General features: G+C 30.3%; 1 protein-coding gene and 1 long non-coding RNA gene across 2 annotated transcripts; both read left to right on the top strand.

The window, feature by feature from the left end:
• Nucleotides 1-2,208: 2,208 nt before the first annotated feature.
• On the top strand, nt 2,209-3,080 carry LOC148788538 (uncharacterized). Its single transcript, XR_016065372.1, has 3 exons — nt 2,209-2,462; nt 2,533-2,602; nt 2,813-3,080. It is a non-coding gene; the product is annotated as an uncharacterized LOC148788538 (long non-coding RNA).
• A 17,845-nt stretch (nt 3,081-20,925) lies between these two features.
• On the top strand, nt 20,926-23,474 carry LOC105161120 (putative aquaporin PIP2-5). Its single transcript, XM_011078710.3, has 4 exons — nt 20,926-21,317; nt 21,590-21,885; nt 22,954-23,094; nt 23,191-23,474. Exons 1-4 carry the CDS (start codon nt 21,029-21,031, stop codon nt 23,308-23,310), a joined length of 846 nt encoding a protein of 281 aa, XP_011077012.1. The 5' UTR covers nt 20,926-21,028; the 3' UTR covers nt 23,311-23,474.
• Nucleotides 23,475-24,348: the final 874 nt, after the last annotated feature.

The raw sequence follows: 24,348 nt of genomic DNA, 5'->3' as shown, positions 1-24,348 counted from the left end.
CAACAATCTTGTCATTCGAAGACAATATAAAATATGCTTTTGCTTCTGTTTTGAAGACACTATAAGACATTAATCTCATACATACAAAATATCGACAACATGAACTTAATATCTTTTGATAGTGAGAAAAATATGTTGGTATATATCTTTTTTTTTTTTTGGGATAAATTACAACGAATTTTGATGGCATAATTATGAATATTCTCTTATTGTTTGAAAAATTATAAATACACTAATGTTTGATAAAATTATGCAATTCTTGAATGATAAGTATTAGTAATTTTTCAAATAACAAGGGGATTTTCGTAATTATATCAAACATATAAGAGGTCTTGCAATTTATTATTTTTTTAAAAATAAAAAAATATTACTTTTGCTTATGGGCCGTATATACATCACGTAAACTTAGCTGCTTATCATTCACTAATATAGTATAAGATATTGATCTTACAAACACAACTAATAGTACGGCTGCAACGCGTTTTTGGCGTAAGAAAATTATGTGTAATACGTTTTTACATTAAAAAAGAAAAAACCATAGTTTTTATATATGCTGCTTATCATTCCAACAGATAAGTCATTCATCTTATAAATAAAAATTTTACACCTTTTTTTTTTAATATAAAACACTGCACATATAATATATGTTGCTTATCATTTCACAACAAGACATTCATCTTATAATTAAAATAAGGGGTAATTACATTTATTCCCATCATTTATAATTTGTTTACGTAAATTATTCTTATTTTTTACATAATTACATAAACTACTCATAACAGTCGAACAACAAGATAGTTTGATAATGATATATATATATATATATATATATATATAATTATCAAAAAGCATGAGTGATTTGTGTAAATGGTGTTGATATTTTTTATGAGTGTATATGTAATTATCCAAAACAAAAAAATAATTTGTGTAAACATACCGTAAGTTAGGGACTGTAAATGTAATTATTCTTAAAAATAAGTATGCGTTGCAAACCTTTTTGTATTAGAAATATAAGTATGATATTTAAAAGGAAAAGAATAAAACGATGATGCAAAATAGTAAAAGACGCGTGCGCATGTAAAATATACATATATAGATATACATATCATGTTTTATGTAAAGGATTAAAGAAGAAAATTTTAACTACTTGTTCCATATTATAGACGATATTAGATTTAGCAATTGGTAAACATAAAAAAAGATATTTAAATACAATAATACATTCATTTTATAAGCTATTAATGTTGTGTATATGCGACATAATCAATATTCCAAGATATTGTCCACTCTAACTTCATATGAGCGTCGCGATTTTATTTTAAAAAAGACACCTTATTAAGAAGATGAGATATTAAAACTTATAAATCACTCAAGTTTCTTATCGGCTATTTCGGAATGCAATGCAAAATCAACTAATTTTAAGTTTAGATGTTTCATAATTATGACTTGAAGCGCTATGCATGCAAGTTTTTCAAACCATAGAGATTCATTTTAATGAGCCCTACAAAGTTATGACAAAGTAAATTATGTAAATTTATGTGGGCCTTTTGGATGGATAGCAACAAAGAACTTGATTCGGGTCGAAATAGCCAGCTAAGCAATGACCTCGAACAGGCAGGGTCCTCATCCACTTAATCTAGAGCTTAAGATTGACTCAACAACTTGTTAAGATAGCCTTTAACTATAACTTTTCAATGAATAAGTTAGTTTGTATGAAGTTATAATGAGATTGAAAAGCAATAACTCATAGTTATAAATACATATACCTGTCTTGTGGAGCTTTGAAATATTTATGGACATGAACCACGTGTCTAGCAACCAACAATCAGATGAAATAAGAATCAACTGATGGTTTTTCGAGCAATCCAGTATGCTCGCGCGACTCAAGCAAAAAGACACACACCCTCATTCAGTTTAGCAATTTTTACAATTTTGGAGGGAATTGTATTTTTGCAAAGCCTTTGAATGTAGAACCCATGTTAGAATTATTTGGTAGCTCATTAACTTGAGTTTTCTGGACCACCAAATCAACATATTAGCATTATTAAAATGTAACAACAATTTAAGGTAAATGCATCATAACTTGGACAAGTTAGGTCTATGAAAGAGATGCATAACCATTCTATCGTTATGTTCAACCCATTTTCTCCAATCAAATAACGCGTTTATCATTCACATATATGGATAAAGAGGAAATAGTTATGAATTTTAAGGTATTATATAACCAAGCATCAAATAATAATTAAGAGTGTACATAGTTTATTTCTCTTATTGTGAGAAAAGAATGGGTTAAATTCATTTTGACCCTTGTGATATGCTAAAAAAGAAAAACCTATGAGAAAATTTGAGAAAATCCTAGTTTGTGAGAGATTTACATTGTTGGGATTAAAAAAAAAGAAAAGAATTTGGCCATTAGATCTGGAAAGAAAATCGATAGAATCAAGAGCATAAGGTTTACGAAGGTAAGTTTTGTACTTTTTGGCACTTTTTAAAATTTTTTGTTGGTGTTTAGGTACATATTCTTCTATGTAGGATTTTATACTGTTATAGTGGAAGAAATCGAGATTGGGCTAGGGATTTATGCTTCTTGGGCTTAATTAAGGTATGATTTTTACTTATTATTGTTTTTATTTTATTTTCTTAACATGAAATAAAACCTCGTGTCTTTCTCTGGAGGGGTTTTTCATTTTTTTTTTTGGTTTCACTGGAATGAAACCTAAGAGGCTGAGTGAAATCGACAATTTTTTTTTTAAAAAAAAAATCTTGAATGAAGAACTAATGCAAGTTATTTTATTGCATGTTTCATATAAAGACAAAGAAAAGAGTAAACGTTCAGGATTTGGATTTGTGCAATACAACGACGGTATGTTCGTCTTTTTTGTTTGACTTATTATTTAGAGTGTTTAACATGTTAGGATTTGGATTTGTGCTAATGTATTATATTATGTTAATGACGGTACTATATTCTGTTAATGAATGAGGATTAGTGTTTCTAACTATTATTATATTTTGATCAGCTTTTTTAAAATTGTTATATGTATGAAATGAAATGCGGTCCCTATTTAAGAATGTCATTTTTGGATGGGAATATATAAAATCAAAAAACCCCATGTGTTATGTTATTAAGTGCCCCCCGTGATGATGTATAAAATATTTTTCTTTTTTTTTCTCCCCTCCATGTGCAGAATAGTGAATTACATGTTGGTCACTTTCGGTATGATGGTAGATTTGCGGATGAAAATAAATCAAAATATGTAGGGGTATCAAAAATGTCTTTGAAGGGATAGATATTGATTTTCTAGGAATGTATGAATTAGGTAATATGTATGACAAATATGGTGGGAGGAAAGTTAAAGAATCGGTATGGCCCTGAACTTGGCAAAAACGCAACGAAATCCTAGAAATAAGCATATTTAAATTTTAAATCGTAAGGGAACTGGTCCCTTAATCCCGGACATTAGGCACTCAACAAGCATAAAACAAGTTTGAAATAAAATAAGTGGCTGGTGCAACATAGAGTGTTGACGAAAATGTAATCACGAAATTTTATCTTTCTAATTTGAAGACTTTTTTCAACCTTTTCTCCTCCAACCGTGCCATCATGTAAAGACGAGATCTCCTTTACATCAAACACACACTACACCACAATGTGTCTACACAAAACCTTGCTAGAGATAACGTACATGTAGTATAAGAGACTTGATTATACTATTAACTTAGTATATCGAATTCTAGAGGACCTTATTCTAACTTAAAACTAGTTCAAGAAGAACGAGAATAGAGAGAAAAGAGAGGAAGAATGAGAGATCAAGATGATAAGTGTAAGGTAGGAGTGTTTTCTTTTGTATAGTATACAAAATGAGGGGAAATAGCATTTTTGGTCCCTAAGTTAGACCCGTTTCACTTTTGGTCCCATTTATTACGAGATTAGCACTTTTAGTCCCATAGCTTATAAAAATTAGTACTTTTGGTCCTAATCCACTTTTTCATCTAGAATTTAACGGCAGGCGGATATTAAGTATTTTTTATTGAAGAAAAAATTGGCGCATTTTTTTTTTTTTATCTTGGGACAACTTTTGGGTGCAAATAGAACTACATTTGAGGGAGGGAAATAAATTTTGAAGGAAATTAGGGCAAAGAAAGGGAAATTTCTCTCTTCTCTTATAAAAATTAACTCATATCCTTCTCATATTCTATAAATTGAAGCCAAGTAGAAGCAATACAAAAAATTATATCTTTCACAAGTGAACCAAGTAGGGTAAATGGAGCATTCCCTGCTGCCCGGTACCCTACGCGCCATGGTACCTAGCTTAATTCATATATTTTTCATATCACATTATCAATCACATCATCATCAATCACATTTTCATAAACCATTAACTGTGTTCACAACTAGGTAAGCATCATTTTTTATTTCAATTCACGATCATCATTCTTTTCTTTATAATAACTACTCCCAATTTGATTTCATGCAACAATCAATTATACAATCATCACATAATCATATCTCGCATGTCCTTACATTAAAATCACATAACACATAGTAACAATTTCTTCAATGTTGTGGTAATCGAACAAATAATCCACAACTAATTACATAAGCAATCAATATACGAAACCCACATATATAAATATAAAGCCAAGTTCACGATCATATCCAAGAACCAATATATATGATATGTACAATACTACACATATAGCTATATATATAAATCCAATTAGCTATATAAATCTAATGTGTGTGTGTGCGTTAATGTGTAAGTGTTTTCAATTAACATACATTTATATATGTTGAATGGTTGGTGAGGCGGTGGCAGCACATGCCACTGCCCACCCTTTTTTTTTTTAAATTTCTTTTAATAATTACTATTACGTCCTTCCTGATTATCTTAATTAATATAATTTGCCCTCAAATATTATAACAAACTTTAATTTAATTCGTTTAAATTTTATTATATCCCAAATTCAATCTATAATTTATTTATTAATTAAATTTAAATTTTTGGTAATTACCAATTAGTCTTCCCATTATGTGAAAAATTCTACGAACGTAACAATTATGTTATAAATATATCAGAAAGTATCAATAATTTCTCAAACAACAAAAAGTTATTTGGAACAGTATGGTACTCACATAAAGTGTAATCCGTTCTAACTTTATAACTACATAATATAAAAGTATAAAATTAATAAATAATATCAGAAGCCCTAAAAAAAACTTAACTAAATAAAGATGAAAAATCTGCTTTATGAATTTTTATTTCTCTGCTCATGGGCCAACAAGCCCTGGCCAGCTAGGCTGCTCGATGGGGAGACTACCTCCCTGTTTCGGGTATTGTGAGAAAAATTATTGAAAAGTGTATCAATATAGTGTATGTTAAATTAAGACCCGAAACCCTCCCTGCTCGCCTAGGTCTTCGAGCAGCTAGGCTGCTCGATGGGGCGGCCACCTCCCTATTTTGGGCATTGTGAGGAAAAATTATTGAAAAATATATCAATATAATGTATGTTAAATTAACTTTTCGAGGACAGGTCCTCATAGACCCGAAACCCGCCCTACCCGCTTAGGTCTTCATTCTTTGGACCGAAACTCACCCATTAAAAACGAATTCTGAACTGATGTTTTTGGGTTCGAATTCAATTACCAAACCCTAATATTATAAGTGAATTTTTTGTGTTTAAATTCTATTTTTTGCTTAAATACTCTCACAATAAGCGTCTTAGCTGAACCTTCAGACAGGGCTTATAACTTATAAGAGACCAACTCCACTTCCAAGGCCCATTTACTTAAACAATGACCCAATAGTATGGAGCCCAATAAGACAACTGGCTCAAAATCCAGATATAAAATTATATTGATTAATTCATGATATGTGAAAATAAATAATATTTTAATTATTAAATTGGAATTTATTTATTTTTTTCCCCAACAATATGAAATAGTTGTTATCTTTCCCTCCCTAGAATTAAACATACTAATAACCTTTTTTTCTAAAAAAAATAATAATTTCAGTCTTTTATTTTAATTTACACGTGGGTATATTTTGATAAATTCATCAATAAGAATTTGTAAATAATATTTATATATATATATATATATATATATATATAAATTGGCCAATATTCATTGAGTACATTTTGCCGACTGACATAACAATTGTGTCAGAAAAAATTGGTTTTTGGACATAAATTTGATGAAAGTTGAAAATCAAGAAGTGGTCCAAAAATGTTGTACATTTTACCCACAAAACCTTAGCTAGATTTGTGTCGGCCCACACAAAGATTTTGGCATGTAATGTTTATGGACTATATGCCGACCTTCTAGTAAGAACACTTCATTTTTATTTTTTTTAAATTATTATTAGAAATTTGTGCATTTGAATTTCAACAATGAACTGATAATCACTTATTTTAAGTTATTGCAAATAACCGTTAACACTATTACAACAGTCAATTGGTACAAGAAATTGCCAATATATGCATGCGTAGTATTAGTTGTAAGTATATATCGATCGAGTCCATCTTTTTCTTCACCAACGGGTAAACATATTTGAGAAAAATTTTTATTCAAATCAAGTTTGATCGAACCAAATCAATCATACTTGCCATATAATTGATCATTTTTTTTAAACTGTACATCAATTATATGATAAACATATTACACTTAACGTATAATTAATTCCTATATGAAAAAATCCAATTCGACTTAGAATTTTGCAGTATTTCATAGTTTCAATACCTTGGACCTTTATGTTTTTTGTGGGGATATGTGTAAGTGCTGATAGGTTTGTACTAATTTAGATCACATGTTTTGGGGTTAAATTCAAGGTATCTGCATATGTAGTCCGCTCAAAATGCTGTTCCTGTGTACTTCTAACTCTTGTGAATGTTAGGTTGAGTTTGAACGCAGGAATTTGAAATTTCACCAAATTTATCGTAAAACAGTATCGATATAAACAAGCATTTCATATCGATTACAAACAAAAAGTTTGAATGACTTATAAATCCCAATGTCTCATTGATTGTAGACGAAGAGCTTGAACGATTTATAAATCACAATGTCTCGTCTCCTTAACGAGACTCTTGAATAGGAGAAATCCGTGTGCCCCCTACGAGACTAAATTCAAAGCGGATTATTCATCGAGCAACAGGCACCAATATGCCCAACTTCTTAATATGTCAACCAAACGTAATCGTAAATCATTATGATCACAGGGCTAGAAACGAAAGCAAATACCACGGACATACGAGTACGATATTGTTCGCTTTCATCGTTGATCGAGAATTGCAGTTGGAACGAATTAATTCGCCAATGAGGAGGTAATGCAAGTGAAACGGAATATGCCTTCTCATAATACAGATCGTGACTCGTGACATCAAAATAATATTTTTAAGCATGAAAAAGTGGTTCCGATCCATTTTGCACCTCAATAGAATTTTGGTAATTGACTCACACTGTAAGTAGTAATTATGTCATAAACGTAAAATTTCCTAGCAGCGGATAATTCTTATAATTATGCCCGTCATCGATCTATAATGACATATGTAAACTGAACATTTTAGAATAGCAACGGACTCCAAACTCGTGTCCAGTAAGAAACGTAGTGCTGATCACACATTTCCTACCCTTTGCCATTATAAAATGAAATCAAACAAAATTAAATATTTCAACACAAAAATTAAATTACAGTCAGAGAATCAAATTGGGATACAAATTTATAGAAATAACAAGTTGGTACAATTTTTGGACTATTTTTACGTGCCTAAATGACTTATCAATGCACACTAGAAACAAAGCACAAAATTAAAAAAGCAATAAAAAGCAAAAAGGTGATTAAAAGTGCAGGCAAAAACGGAAATATATTTAAATATATTACTATAACTGGAAATTTATATAAAAAAAATTAGAAAAATAAAATGAGTAGTGTAGTAGTGGGGATGTGATAGGGTGGGGTGTCAGGAGGAGTGGGTGTGGGTGCAGCAAGTAGAGAGAGAGCATGGGCGGCAAAAAAGAGTTCAAGGCCGGTGCTGGACTCTGTCTGTGACTCGCACTTCTTCAAAATAGTTCAAATAAATTATTAAAGTGGTATTTTTTAATTATTTTTAATTAAAAAAAGGCTTGATGAAAAAATTTTAATTACCTAATTTAGGAATCTAACACTTTTTTTTAAACGTAAATTATAACGAGCTCTTCTTAATTTCTTCTCTTTATTTAAAAAATTATCAATATTTATGATATTTGATGAAATTACGTAATCATTGAATTGAGGTCTGGAATTATTAACTTTACCATCGTTGCAATTTTTTTCTTACTTTTTAAAAAGATTATAAATTATTAAAGAATCAGACCAAGTTGATGGAAAAATTTTAAGAAATTGTAAAAAATTATCCACTTAATACATAAATATATATATATATATATAAAAAATTACATTTATAGTCACAAGGGCATTTTGCTTAGTAAAACCCTAACCAGATTGCCAATGACGTCTAATTTAGTTGGGGAAGTTGAGGCATATGACCTTACAGGTCATAAGTCCGAACCTCATAATATACACAAAATCCTAACCAGATTAATGAATCGGACTAATTTGCATTAAAATTAAGAAAATATTGATAATTTTATAAATAAAAAAAGAGTATTTATAATTATGTGAAACCTCGTGTTGTTTTTAAAAATCCATTTGAACATCGCGAGCACAATCACTGCAATCCCATCAGTACACTGAAGATAGGTGTATTCCTTATTAATTTGGTGAAAAAAATTAAGTTATTAACTATTTATTCTTTTAGATAAAAATAAATAATTAAGTGTTTGTTTTTTAAATATATATATTGTTAAAAAATATGATAAAATATATTTGTTCATTTTTTTCTAAAATTGTTTAACTTTTGGTTAAAAACAATATAATTGTTCAAGGCATGAGGAGTATTTTTATCCAAAGAACGGGGCAAAATCAATACATTGTTATTTCATAAATTAGATATTAAGGGTGTTTGGCTAAAGTTGTTTTAAAATATTTTATAAAAAAAGTTTTTAAATTTGTAGATATTATCTTATTTTAAAAATAAACTATTGAAGTATTTAGATAAAATAAACTCAAAGATGTTATTGCCAAAAAATTTGTCACAAAATGATCAAATTTAAATAAATTTGTTAAAATTTTAAAAATAAATAAAAAAATTTTATTAAAAGAATCATATGCCAATACATGAAAATGGATCAATAGCAATGAAATAAAATTAGCGTCAAGCTAATTAAAATATAAAATTTTCGTTGCTAATCGACATTATTTAACACATGAAATTTACTTGCTAATTAATTTAGCAATAAAAAATTTACATGCTAATAAATTTGCAATAAATTGTTTAAGGTATATATTAATTTTATAATATAGATTAGTAATATAAGTTTTATTTATTAATTAACTCGATATTGATTTTAGCATCAAATTTTTTTCGTGGCTATTGAGTCATTTTCTTATACTGCATTACTTATTTTGAAATATTTTTTCAAACTACACTAATTATTGTTTTAATTTTTTAAAAAAATATGAATTCTTCTCAACAAACATATTTTCATAGTTGGAATAAAATAAAAATAATAATTTCTCATTTGAAATTTTTTTAAATAATTAGGTGGGAAAATTGTCCCTTTGTTTATAAACCCTAGCTAGTATGCATTCACTAGTCCATTTGGCTCGTGACCCAAGGGACCAAATGACATGCCTCAACTTTATTAGACAATGTTACCAAATATTTAATTGAAAAATAAAATAAAGGGATACTTTCTTATGGGTTTTATTAATAAAAATTAGCAAGTTGGTTTAGATTTCTTGAAAAAAAAATATTATGATTCGGATTTTTATATCCAACAATTTTATTTTTGTCTTGTTTCTTGGATTATTCTTTGCAATATTACTTAATTAATAATATATTTACCACATTATAATAGGGGGCTTTAATGTAAATTAAAGGCCGTAATCGGGGTATATATATTATTAGTAAAAATCATATATTTTAATAATGATTATCGTTAAATCAATTTGATTTTTTTAAAAAAAATATAATTGTAATTATAATTTATAATCGGCCCTATTTTTAATGGGTTTTTTAGAGGGAATACGCTGAACGTTCGATGCAATTTTCTCTTAAAACGTGATTAAATCGCAAACGGATATTCAATAAATAATCTTGATTTATGGGGTGTTTGAAACCCCTTAAAATAAACGCTTATAAATTTATTTTCAAGTAATAAGCTACTTTTTATAATTTGTAATATTCGCTTTTGAACTGCTCAAATTAAGTTGATTTAAATCAAAATATATATAAACAATTGTCTGTTAACCATATGCAGTTTATCGATCTAATTGTAAATATTACATCCCAGACACTCCGGCTTCAATTTTTCTGTCTTTTTACTTTTACTTTATTTTTCAAGAACTCTCAATTTTCACTACTTAGCTTATAAATTTCTTGACAATGTAGTCTCATCATAATAGTAGAAATTATTGCAAACCCTGATATAAATAATGGTTCCGACTATTCTCATAAAAATATTAAAAAAATATCATTGATAGTAATATATATAAATAGGGAAAAATGCAAAGAACCCTCTCGTGATATCACAAATGAGCAAATTACCCTCTTACGAAAAAATAAATAGCGATTTACCTCCTTATATTTTTTAAAATACAATAATTTACCCTCCCTATAATTTTTAAAAATAAAGCAATTTACCTCCCTATAATTTTTAAAAATGAAGCAATTTACCTCCCTATATAAGGAGGTAAACTGCTTCATTTTATAAAGTAAAGAAAGGTAAATTGCTATAGTTTTTCATAGAGGAGTAATATGCTTCAATATCACAGGGGATACATTATTATTCTCTCTATATAAATATATAATATAATTCCAAAACCAAGAACCACAACATCAAGTTCACAGACTGTTGTTTCAAAGCCAATTTAAAATTTATTTGTAATGTGACCAAATTTTTAGAAATAAACTACCATCCATGTTGGTCCTAATTTAAAATAATAATAATTCAATCTTAAATCAACGGCTGGGATGAGCCCTCCCGCCAACAATACGACAAACTAATCAATCTTATTCTTACATATTTGGTTGATCATATTAAGTGCGGCTCCACAAAAGCAACTAAAAAGCTTCTTGTTTGGTGAGTCATTTCGCATTATACATAAATGGCAATACGGTTGGATTTAAATGAAGCTCATTATATTAAAAAGAATCTACTCGTTATAAAAATATTTATTTTCTGAAAATTTGTTGGAACATTTTCAGAAGTAATTATTGGAATCCCGTGGTAGTGCTAGGAACGTGGGCCCAGGTTGGACTTGAACCTACACCTGAACTCGCTTCGATTTGGGAGGATTTTGAAGTTTTAAATGAATTTTGGGGCAAGTTAGATTTTAGTGATTTGAACTCGAACCTGCCTTAATTTTTCTTTTGGTATATTCTTTTTTATATTTATATAAAATATATTTATACCTATATAAAAAATACGCATAATTTATTTATATTTATGGTGTCTATAAAAATGGATTGATTCAAATAGGCTTAGACGATCCAAAGGAAGAAAGACATCTCCAGAGTCCAAGAATACAAGGCCCAATGTGCCCTCCAGGAGGCCCAACTCGAGAAAGAGCCTAGGGTGTCTTGAGGAAACCCAGTTTGGTCAGAGCAACCAAGGAGTCCGACAGAAAGCGCAACAGGAAATGCCAAAAGAAGCCAAATCAATCCAAATTCAAGAAGACTCAAATCTAAAAGGGCCTTACAGGCTCGCAAGGAAGTTTAAGGACTTGGAATCCCCCAGCCAAAGTCATGCCCATATCATATGGCTCACACGGGTGGTTCAGGTGGCATCCACGTAGGGTATTTGAGGACACACCCTATAAAATTAGATAACGACTATTCGCCTCCTCAAGGACATGTGCACTCTCAATCAAAAGTAATTCTTAAACCCTAAAAGTTTGAACTTCAACCATATGAAAACGTCTTTCCAACCATCACATCAGAAATTCGAGAAGACATCCTTATCCCCAAGGTACATTCATCTGCAGAGGACTCCAATCACCCATGAGGATTGTGAATCCCCTAATCACTGAGAGATAACCTTCCACTAAATCTGTGGAAATTAAACTTTATACAACCACTTAAATACATGCTTCATCAAATTCATAAGAACCCTCTATCAAATCCATGAAGAATTCAAATTTTTTCCAACTGATTGATGGTTGCCTATAAAAAGAGAGCTCTCAGCGGGGCAGAAGACATACTTTATCTTGATACTATAATTTTTACTTTCATGCAACAACTTTAGCTTAAAGGACTTAATATTTTAATACCTAAAACATGCGCATTTAAATTAACAATATATATATATATATATATATATATTCACCTTTCAATAATTTATTTTCTCATATTTATAAAGTTGCGGTAGTATTATTTTTAAAAATATATTTTTTAATATTTTAAAAATATTAATCGGGCCTACTAGTCTAACCCCATGGGTCCCTGGTCGATGTCCAAAATTTTCTTGGTAATGTTGGATACCGAATTTTGGCAAACTCACCCCAAATTCACCCCGTTGCCCTCTCAACTTAATTCTAATTGAATCAAGTATTATAAGTTGATCATTACAGGCCACCCATGATACACCTATAGAAAGTATAAGTTGTATTCTTACGACCTAAGAGGGTGTATCGGTTGAGCTTATAAGTTTTTAAAAATATTTTGTAGAATATTTGAGAGTTTAAAAGATATTATAAAATATTTATAAATTTTAAAAAAAATATAATATTAAAATTTTACAAGTTTTTTTTTTTAAAAAATGATTTTTTTCCATTTTATTTTAAAATCTTAACATACTCCTTAATCATATTAATCATAAAATTACCATTACTAAAATCTTTCAAATGACTTATATCTAACACAAATAGTTCAAATTTACAGTTTAATAATTCAAAATATTTTGAATTTAGAATTATTTAAACAAATCAAAAGGATTTGTTATTAGAAATTCAAAATTTGTGACTTTTCACTAATCCAAACGTAATATAAAAGATCTTGTAACCACATACATCCTAATACAACAACGAGCTTTAGTGGATCTGTTTTTAATTTTAATCCCACACTCAGGTCAATTCGCACATTTAGTCCCATATGCGATTTTTTTTTTTCAATTTGAGGACCAAAGAGGGGATTCAGTCCAAAACTTCAAGCTGGCGAGTTTTGGACGAAATCCTCTCTTTGGTCCTCAAATTGAAAGAAAAAAAAAATCACATATGAAATCAAATATACGAATTGAACTGAGTGTGGAACTAAAATTGAAAACATGTCCGCTTATGGGACCAAAAATATAATTTACCGGTCGTAAACTCACAATACATTCAAACTCGTGGCGTTGAAAAAAAAAAAATAAGAAAACTCAACCACCAATGGGGTGGAGTGATAAATAGAAAGAGGCAATTAATAGAAAGAAGAATGGATATTCTGTTACAGGAAAAAAGGGGTTGTAGGGAAGGGACATTGGATTGGAGTGGTGACAGGTGAGGGTCACATTCACATTCACACTCACGCCTCATGTTCTTCTTGTTTCTTTGCTTTTCTTACAATAGTGTTTTTCATGTGCGGTCAGGTCACAGACAGCAATGAGTTGTTGTGAGTGTTCTGAGCAGATAATCTGAACACTGACCTCTACTGTACATATTCAACTTCATCATTCTAACAGTCCCCACTCCCACTGTCCACATCTCTCTTGCACATGTTTTTACCAATTTTCAACCACATATTAGGACAAAATCACAAGTTTTTGTATGAAAATAGGATTCTTCCACCTTTTTATTTTTAGTTTTTTTATATCATCATCTTCTGTTGGGATATGAAGCTGCCCCAATAATGAAAGCTTGTTTGGTTTAGATAAATGTATAATATGTTATAAATGTTCTAATTATTACAAACAATTGATAACCTCTACAATACGTTATCATAAGAGAGTTTGAGCAATCATCAACGTAGCAGTATTTTTAGAATCATTTTTCAGGCTAGTAAAAAGAAATTCGAGCCCGATGGATTGCGTATGATTATTCAGGCTTTTGCAGGTTTCAACAACTAGAATCTTATGTTCTATTTGGGTTTTGAATTAGAAATTTCAGCTAAGACCTTTCAGAACAACACCATCTGAACTACGTGAGCATGTCCCTTAATCGACAGATGTAAGCCTTCATTCATACCCCTCTACTCTAATAGGCGGGAGCCAACCAGACCGTCAGAATAGGTCCCCTTCATGGTGTTCAAATCTGTTCTATTTCAAAATAATCATGACGTCAGAACACACTGTGAAAACTCTCTTTCAACACGAACATTGTAAGGAAAATGAAGCAATCTCCACTGAAAAATCAATCATATTACAAATAGTACCACCCCATCAATTTTGCTTAGGCAACACTATTTGTCTTAAAAGTCATGCCCACCAATCCATAATTTCATCTTTTTAAGTGCAAAAAAGAGGGAGACATGATCAGTTACCACTATGCTCATCCCATCATCACCCTTCATCAATATCAATCATAATTTCATTTGGAATTTTTCTTGCCTATTTCTCTCATTGCCCTATGCTTTATGACTTTATACTCCAACATTGGAGGGGTAGGCAAAAGGGAAAAGTAAGTGAGAGAGACACCTTTAATTGTGTAATACCTTTTAAATTATGCTTGAAAAAAAAAATTCTTGAAAGAAAATGAATTATTAAGTTAAAATTATAATATTAAAGTATTATTTTGAGTTCCCGTGTAAATAAAAGTCGAGCATTTCGTTATAATTTTTAATTTTTAGTCAGATATTTACTAAAGAAACGAACAAACCATTCCTGAATCATTCAGGGATTGGAAGACTTTGGATTTTTTTCTGTAATTTTTTGTTTTTTATTTTCTTTACTTGTAAAGATCTAGTATTTTATTTGGATACTCTGACGATATTAAAGAAAATATTTTAAAGCTTAAAAGTATTTACAAAAACCAAATAAATATAAAATAAAACTAGAAAATTCACATCTATTTTAGGATAAATTATAATGGGCTCTTATGAAATTTGACATAATTATAAATATCCATCGATGTTTGAAAAATTACAGATATCTCCCTAAAATTATAAATACTCTAACACATACTTCCTTGCGAAATTTCATTATCGGAGGCATTTTTATATTTTTCAAACAACGAGAACGTATTTATAATTAAAATAAATTTTAAGAAGTCTTTGCTATTATTTATCCTTATATTTTAATAATATTAATATTAATCAATTAATGTGAAAAAAAATAAATTTTAATCACCCCATATTTATTACAAAATCCAAACCCAAAGTCCGAGGAGAGTCAAAAGCTTTTTGGATTTTGGTCTGAATAATCTCAAATCTTCCACAATGTGAATAAAGGTGAAGGATGGATGGGTCCCACAACTCCCGACCGCCAATTGATCACAGGCCGTATATAAAAGCCCTCGTGCACCAAATTTATATCTTCCAATCAATCAAGAGAAGCGAGTGGTTCACAGCCCTCCACGTGTCTTCTAAAATTTTAGCTCCTCCAAGTGAATAAACACCAAAGCAGTCTCCATAATTAGAGGCCATGTTTGGGAAATGCTTTGATGAACTATTACAAATTAAATATTCTTTTTTTTATTATTTTTTAAATTTTACTTCTATTTTTTTCCCTACAAATAAATATTTTTAAGAGTATCATTATATTATCAATACACAAACATATCATATAATTATTTGGGTTTATTATATTTTGTCATTCAAACTATAATTGTTTTTACACTTTAATATTTAAACTTTTTTCTATGTCGGTTTACCATCTTAAGTAAATTTGTACTTTGTCATTTACAATTATTTTTATAATTTTTTTTATTAAAAAAACATCACATACAGTACACATGTGGTATTAAAAGTTATGTGATGTGATAGTTTACACATTTGCACAGCGTGCCATGTTTTTTCGACAGAAAAATAAAAAAAATAATTACATATGACAAAGTACAAATTTCACAAAATTCAAATAGACAATGTGGCTCTCCTGTGGCAATTACTGGAGAAAAGATTGTTGGCTTGTGTGATAGCAATCACTATGCAAGTAGAGCCACTGAAAAAATAAATTGCCTATATATATAATCATTGACCAAGACAACACAATATTTATTAATCTTATTTTTTGTTAATAATTATTTATCACTATTTTTCGCCCGTAACCATTAAAATATGAGGAATAATAAGGAAGATGAGGGACAATAATTCCAAAGTTGCTAAATATTCATCTTGTCCAGACATGACAAACATGACTAGAAGTTATTATTAGACATGCGTAGAAAATTCAAGATTAAATTCATGTCATTTTTCTTTTTCTTCAAAAACCACTTGAGGGTGGGGGAATTTTTCAGGGTCATCTTCCCTTCTATATTAATTCAAGTTTCGCCCCAAATTTACAATTGGGAGTACTAACTCCCTAGATTTGCCTAAAAAACCCCATAAATAAGGAATACTACTCCGTTACAATCAAGAACTGATAAAATATAAATAAGGAGTACTACTCCCCTGTAAGAATAGTTCCAGAAAGCATAAACAAGGAGTACTACTCCCTTACAAAAGCTAAAGTTAAGCCAACGACAAAAGTTACCGACACAAGCTTGAGTATAAAGCTTCACAGTTCAAAAAAAATTTAACCATGTCACTAGATGTACATTAATAAAGTACTCCATGCCAAAAGATATAAGCCAAAACAAGCCCAAAAGAAGGACACCTCCAACAGACAAGTTCCAAATGCATCAGATAAAAAGTGGTGCAATATCAAGGGCACCATAATAAGTAGAAAGAATGAGAGCAACTCCTTTATGACTATAAACAAGAATCGCAGAGTAGCATGAACTAGTAAGAATCAGTTTTGTGAGGGTGAATCCCATGCTTCCACGAAATAAAAAATGAACATGGTTTCATAGTACTTTTAATTTCAATTAACAAATACTGAAACTAGAAGTACTATGAAAATCGCAAGTATGGCATACTGAGATGATCAAATTTAACAATACATGAGATCTTACCATAGAGTTGGTCATGAGTGATAATGGAGGTAGTCTCAGCTAAGCATCCAAGATTGACAATAGTCTGCTGCTTGGTTACCTTTTATGAAGATGTGTGAGAGCTTAACTTCCATTTGAGATAGGCAGTGCCTGATGCGGGAAAGAAGAATCTGCAGGTGCCATGCACCTATGGACTGTTTGGAGATCATGTAGAGAACATGTAATGCATCTAGTTCAATCTAAACCTTTTTAAAGCCCCTGTCAAGACACAAACTAACTCTTCGGATCAAGATTTTTAATTCTGCAACCATGTTGGTGGTGTTTCCTAACGGTTAAAAAAAAAAGCAAATATCACCTGCCCAACATGATCCCTCACTATGCCCCCTGCTCTAGCAAAGAAATTCCATTTTGTCAAGGAGTGCACATTGTTAAGGAATAGGTGTTCTACAGAATTCAATTTGTCAAATACAAAAATTAAGTTCTAGTTTGAAAAAACAGAAAAAGAAAAAAAGAAAATCAAAGAGAATTTCAAATATAATTTGTTAGTCCGAAAAGCCACTCATTTATACCAGACTCTTTTAGGCCAAGTAATCGTCCCAAGCCCCATGTCTAGATGGTTGATGATGTAAGCAAAGCATTCATATCCAGTTGCATACGAAGAACTTGAATAATTTATAATCGGACTCCTCCAAGTGAAGTGCGTCTTAACAAGATAAAATTGTAAGAGTCATACAATATCATGATAGACACTATCTCATTCAACGGGACATAGAGTTCACATCTTTTTCAATTTTAATTTAAATAAATATAATGTACTACATTCTTGGGTACATACCAAAAGTCAAAAAAAAAAAAAAAAATCCTTTTCAATCCCATGCAGCCCATAAATTTGAAAATAAAATTTAAAGAAAGAGAATTTATAACTTGTACTTTGTATGAGGTCACATAAGGAATAATAATTTCTAGTTATTATGCATATAAAAGAATTCAAAGGATGATTTTATGTCAATGAAGTACAATAAATGCAATGACTTTATTTTATTTTTTGTTGAAAATTCAAATTTAGAATTTTTCTAGATTACATTCTCACATATATATATATATATATATATATATATATTCTTTGAAATTAATTTGAGTAGAGAATTGTTTAGAGTGATGTGATTTATATGTATGAATAAATAAAAAATATTACAACAAAAAATAATTAATTCACATACTCAAATTTTCAAATATGCATCTCCAAAAAAAGAAAAAAAATAGCTAAAAAAGCATTATATTAAATTTAAAAAATCAAATTCTCAATTTCAATAATAAAACGAACTATATCTTATATCATGAAAATACGATTTTAGATTAGTTAAAAGAATTTTACTTTTTTTATACAGATATAATTTATTACATCATTCGATAAATATTACCAGAAAAAGTCTTTTTCCTATTGATGCATCCCATATATTTGGATAAAAAAAGAAAAAAGAATAGATAATTTGTAGATTATATGAGGTACAAAAGGAATATTTGTAGTCATTTTGATAAAAAAAAAAAAAAAAGGTTTCAAACATAACTTTTTTTGTCAATAAAGTACAATAATTGCAATTGCAAGCCACTCTTTTTGTTGGGAATTCAAATTTAGAATTCCACCACTTTATAATCTCACACGTTTAAAACCTCAGTCCTATTTTTCTCAAGATTTTTTGTGTTATTTTCTTTAAAAATATTATTTTTTTTCTTCTATAGAAATAATAAATTATTCACTATACTATAAGTAACCACGACTTAAAAATTACGATAAATTTATATTTTAATCTTGGTTAAATTAACAAAATTAATACAAATATTTAAATTTTAACCCCTGTTAATTAAAATTTATCATAGTTTTAAGCTCTGTTTAATATTTTAAACCTTACCTGCAGAAACAATCGGTCACAGTGTTTGCGTAGCTATGATTAATTAGTATTCGTCATAATTTTTTACTATTAACTACCGTAATTAAATTATATTTCTTCTAGTGATTCTAACTTTTATATTAGGGACATAAAGTATAAGAATTGTATAAAAAAAATTAAATTCTAAATACCTCATATTTTCCAAAATCCACCCCCAAAAAAAAAAAGAAAAAAGAAAAAAAAAGTAGAGAGCCCATTTTTCATCATAATGTATTGCTATAATTGGCATTTAATTAAAGTGAATAATTAATTAGGGTTCAAGATACATATAAAGCAATAAATGCAATAATTAACAATTATGATGGTAGTTAGCCCAAATCATTTCTAATTACCATTTTCCATTGATTTATTATCTGAATTGCAATCTCCCTTTTTCTTATATTTTTTTTGTGGGATAATTATATTTATACCAACTGACACGTGTATACCTATAAAAGACATCAACATCATTTACACAAATCATCCTTATTTTCTGAAAAATTATACAAACGCCCCATGAATGTCAACAATATTGCACAAACTACTCCTATTTTCTTGTTGCTACGAGGAGTTTCTGTACTTACGCAAAAGACATGAATGATTTGTTAATAAAACATAAGTGAGGAGTATAAGTGCAATTATCCTATTTTTATTATACTTATAAGATAATTACTAGTATTAGTATTCTTTTTTCTTGTTTGGGGCAAAATGTAACAATTTTTAATTAATTTTTGAAAAATTGATTGGAATTTGTGAAGTGTGAGAAAAGGAACAAAACCAGCTCAGCTAATTCCAACCTCAATTATTGAACCGCTCACCTAATTAATAACCAATACATTGGTCTATGGCCGGTCCAATTATTTTTAACAATCACCCTTTAATTTTATTATTATTATTATTATTATTATTATTATTATTATTATTATTATTTATATATAAATATTTAAAAATATATGCATTTTTTTTATTATTTTCGGATTTTATGTATTTCAATAAATAAAACAACGGTAACATGAACAAGAAACACATTTTGAGAGCCGTTATTATAAAGCTTAATTAACTTTAAATTTGAGAGCAATGATTAAACAAAATTATAGTAAATAACCAAAAAAATAATATAATTATTTGAGATAATAATTTTGAGTCGAGTCGAATATATAATTTTTATTTAATTTATTATCATATTTCAAAGTATGTCGTTGGGTTCTTCTACCTATTAACAAGGTCGAGCTTAAAATATTTTGTTCATTTATATATTTTATTTTTTAATTAATTAACTAAGTTTAAATATTTATCAAAATAAGAAAATATTTACGGAAATTGATTTACTATATTTTTAATAATTTTTTTTATTAATGATCTCAAAATTGAGCATTTAGTAATTTATTATTATTATATTTTGAAATAATTACATCTATAGTTTATTATACAAACCATCCATATATTTTAAAAAATTACAAATGCACCCACAAAAAACGTTAATATTATTTACATAAAACTATCTTTAAATTTAAAAAATTATCTATACACTTTCCAAAAATATCAATATCATTATATAAATTATTCTATTTTTTTTAATTATTAGGAGGAATTTTTATAACTACGTAAAAAAATATTAATGATTTGCCCAAATAATCTATAAATTAGGGGTGTAAATGCAATTATTATTATTATTTTTTAAAAAAAAATATTTTTGTCGATATTTTTCCAACCCTAACTAGCCGTTAAGCAAAGAAAAAGGTGGGAGGTGGTGGGCCCAAGTCGGTGAAAACGAAACCCATACCTCTGGCCCACGGGCGGCCCAATTGCTACTTTAATTAATTATAATCATATTCCTTAATTAGTAATTATCACTTAATCTCTTTTCTCCACCATAAATACCCTCTTCCACTCTTCTCCTCTCTCTCACTACAACTCTACAACACAATCCCTCTCTCTCTCTCTCTCTCTCACCCCACATACATACATACATACTCTCTTCTCATCTGGGTCCTGCTCAAAATGACCAAGGAAGTGGCGGAGCACGGCTCTTACGGAGCGAAGGACTACCACGATCCGCCGCCGGCGCCGCTGATCGACGCGGAGGAGCTCACCAAATGGTCCTTCTACAGGGCTTTGATAGCTGAGTTCATAGCCACACTCCTGTTCCTCTACATCACTGTGTTGACGGTGATAGGGTACAAGAGCCAGTCGGCGGCCGACGCATGTGGTGGGGTGGGGATTCTCGGCATTGCATGGGCTTTCGGCGGCATGATTTTCATTCTCGTTTACTGCACCGCTGGAATTTCCGGTTAGCTGCTTTCTGAGTTGCTTGAGTTTCAGTTTTTCATGGAATTCTTTGTTTGATTTTTCCTTGAAGAGATTACTTCCGGAGTTCCGAAGAAGAACTGCGGAAGGAAAATGTTTTCCCTCTGTTTCTAGAGAGAGATGAAAAATGAGATGAAATGGAATAATGTTTACGTCACTACACCACGAAAATTTCATTCTAATCTTAACAACCAAACAAACACTTTCTGTTTTTCTTTTTTCCTCCTTAAATTTTGTTGTGATGTGTGTGTGCAGGGGGTCACATAAACCCGGCGGTGACCTTCGGGCTTTTTCTGGCCCGGAAAGTGTCGCTGGTGAGAGCAGTGATGTATATGGTGGCTCAGTGTTTGGGGGCCATCTGCGGAGTTGGGCTTGTCAAGGCCTTCCAGAGATCGCATTACAAGAGGTACGGCGGCGGCGCCAACGGGCTCTCCGACGGCTACAGCGTCGGAGTTGGGTTGGCCGCTGAGATCATCGGAACTTTCGTCCTTGTCTACACTGTCTTCTCCGCCACTGACCCCAAGAGGAACGCCAGAGACTCTCACGTCCCTGTAAGAACTTCTCTCTCTCTCTTTCACACACACACACACACATATATATATATATATATAATATAGATAATTATTGCAAATGTCTTAAAATTTTCAATTTATTTGGCTCGAATCATCGGATTTACGAGTGTTGATACACACAAGTATTAGAAAATCTTGAAACCAAATTTAGAATTTTCTGAATCTTATTACATATATCTTTTAATAGATTTAGTTCATAAAAAGCAATTCTTGTTTTCATACTTCTTTAATCGGACATACAAACACGAACAGCTTTACTAGTGCAAAGTTACTTATCCCATCTATTGAGTAATTAATTATTCGCACCTAGCTAGTAAACTAACTCCAAATTTTTTGTGAACATTTAATGCGATTATGTAATTATGTGAATAGTGTGAATCTGATTCTGAGCCATGAAGTGTGCGTTACAACATGGGCAATTGCAAGAAACATGTGGTTGTTTGCAACTTCAAGAAACTCATCTCCTAAAGGGGCTTTGGAATTTGCTACCATACATGAAACTTACTAGAAAATTCATATATGTGTAAGTAGTGATCACATCACGTCAGCATAATAATACAACCCGCGGCTGACGTTGATGAATCCTTACTCTTACACGTATGAGAATTTTCCGAACCTTAGGCACACGGCAAGGGGCCCCAAAAGGACACTAAACCTTTGAGTTTGAGTAAAAATGTCGAAAGATACGCCTAGTTTTTGTGTGCATTTGAAGACATGTTATTTTGTTAATTCCACATTTCCCATACATTGTGTTCAGTTCCCCAAGATAGGTTGGAAATTGTTCTTGTGCGTCACTTATTAGCCTTAGAAGTGAAACAATGTTGTCTTTTGGGACAATCAAGCTGAATTCTGGCACTATCGATGCATGAATTTCAGCAAAGGGATTAATTTTATATATTTTGCCTTAACTCATCGACTTGTTTTGTACTATTGCTGAAGCTTATTATTGTTGGAAGAGTATAGTGAATTTAGTATTGTTATACTATTTTCTTGATGATAGAATTGAAATATTTTTTAAATGTGGCTCATATTATTCTTGAAAACTAGGTGTTGGCACCTCTCCCAATTGGATTTGCAGTGTTCATGGTTCATTTGGCAACGATCCCCATAACCGGCACCGGCATTAACCCTGCAAGGAGTCTTGGAGCTGCAGTTATCCTCAACGACGACGAGGCTTGGCATGATCATGTATCTATCTTTCCGCATTCGTAAACACTTGTTGAACATGTCTCAATGCCAATCTTTGAGTTTGTCAGATTAATTATTGTTGGGTTTTTTTTGCAGTGGATCTTCTGGGTAGGACCCTTTATTGGTGCAGCCATTGCGGCCTTCTACCACCAGTTTATTTTGAGGGCAGGAGCAGCTAAAGCCCTTGGATCATTCAGGAGTGGTTCCCATGTCTGATGATTATTCCTATGTATCATGTTGTCCCCAGAAAAACCACCTTTTTTTCTCCCTTGTTTTAGTATTTATGCTTTGCAAGCAGAAGATTGAACCAGAGAAATTTCATGTTAATTATGAATAATCCTTTCAGTTCAATTTTATGTTGTATGTTAAGTTTTTGTGTATGAATTTCTCATCCTTTTAGTACACACATCTGCATAGTGCATCTGTGTGCGTGTGTGTGTGCATATAGAAATAACATTATATTTCCTCCATAATTATACTAGTTTAATATTTAGTATATTTTAATGAATAAAGAAAGGGATTATTGGGATTCTCCACAAGTTTCTCTTTTCTCCAAATTCCATTCACATCTTATACTTTCTTGGGTGGGGGGGGGGGGGGTACTATTTTAGATTGTTAACAAATAAATAATTGTGAATGGGCCACGGAATCTACTAAAATGACATAAGACACCACATAACTTACTACACTTTTTGCAGAGGAACACCCTACTCAGTAGACAGTACACACATACTGATATAACTAAACTTATCCATCTAAGAACAAGATCCAAGATACTTATGTGATATTTTTATGATTTGCTCAAGTCTATATTTGAAAATTATAAATATTGTTTTAGAATTAAAGATTATCTAACAAATACCATTCTATAACAAACTATCGTGAAAAAGTATTTATTAAATAATTATTTAATATCAAGAAGTATTTATAATTCCAAATAACGAGAATGCGATTGTAATGACAAATTTCAAGTGGGTTCGTTGTAATTTACTCAAATATATATAGAGACATATATATGACTTGAAGTAATATAAGTCTCCTTTTTTATTGTTAAAAAAATCAAAAATACAAAATATGTTGTTTATGCAATGATAAAAAGTATATCTATATAATTAAAAAATAAATTGAAATCCCAAAAAATAGAGAAACCAAATTCACCAATTAAAATGATGAGATGTTTGGTAGATGGTTCTTGAAAAAGAAAGTGAAAAGGCAATAAAAGAAAATGAATGAAGTGGATTTGAATTTTGGGTG

The sequence above is a fragment of the Sesamum indicum genome, linkage group LG4, assembly GCF_026168435.1.
Source record: "Sesamum indicum cultivar Baizhima isolate 11 linkage group LG4, ASM2616843v1, whole genome shotgun sequence".
NCBI classification, from domain to species: Eukaryota; Viridiplantae; Streptophyta; class Magnoliopsida; order Lamiales; family Pedaliaceae; genus Sesamum; species Sesamum indicum.
Note: the sequence above shows the minus strand (reverse complement) of the source record. Positions and strands in the feature narration are given on the sequence as shown.

Bases quoted from the DNA above. Each gene is read 5' to 3' on its own strand.
- LOC105161120 (XM_011078710.3), top strand. From the start codon at position 21,029: ATGACCAAGGAAGTGGCGGAGCACGGCTCTTACGGAGCGAAGGACTAC. The intron at 21,318-21,589 runs GTTAGCTGCTTT...GTGTGTGTGCAG, and splicing joins CTGCACCGCTGGAATTTCCG to GGGGTCACATAAACCCGGCG. The intron at 21,886-22,953 runs GTAAGAACTTCT...CTTGAAAACTAG, and splicing joins CCAGAGACTCTCACGTCCCT to GTGTTGGCACCTCTCCCAAT.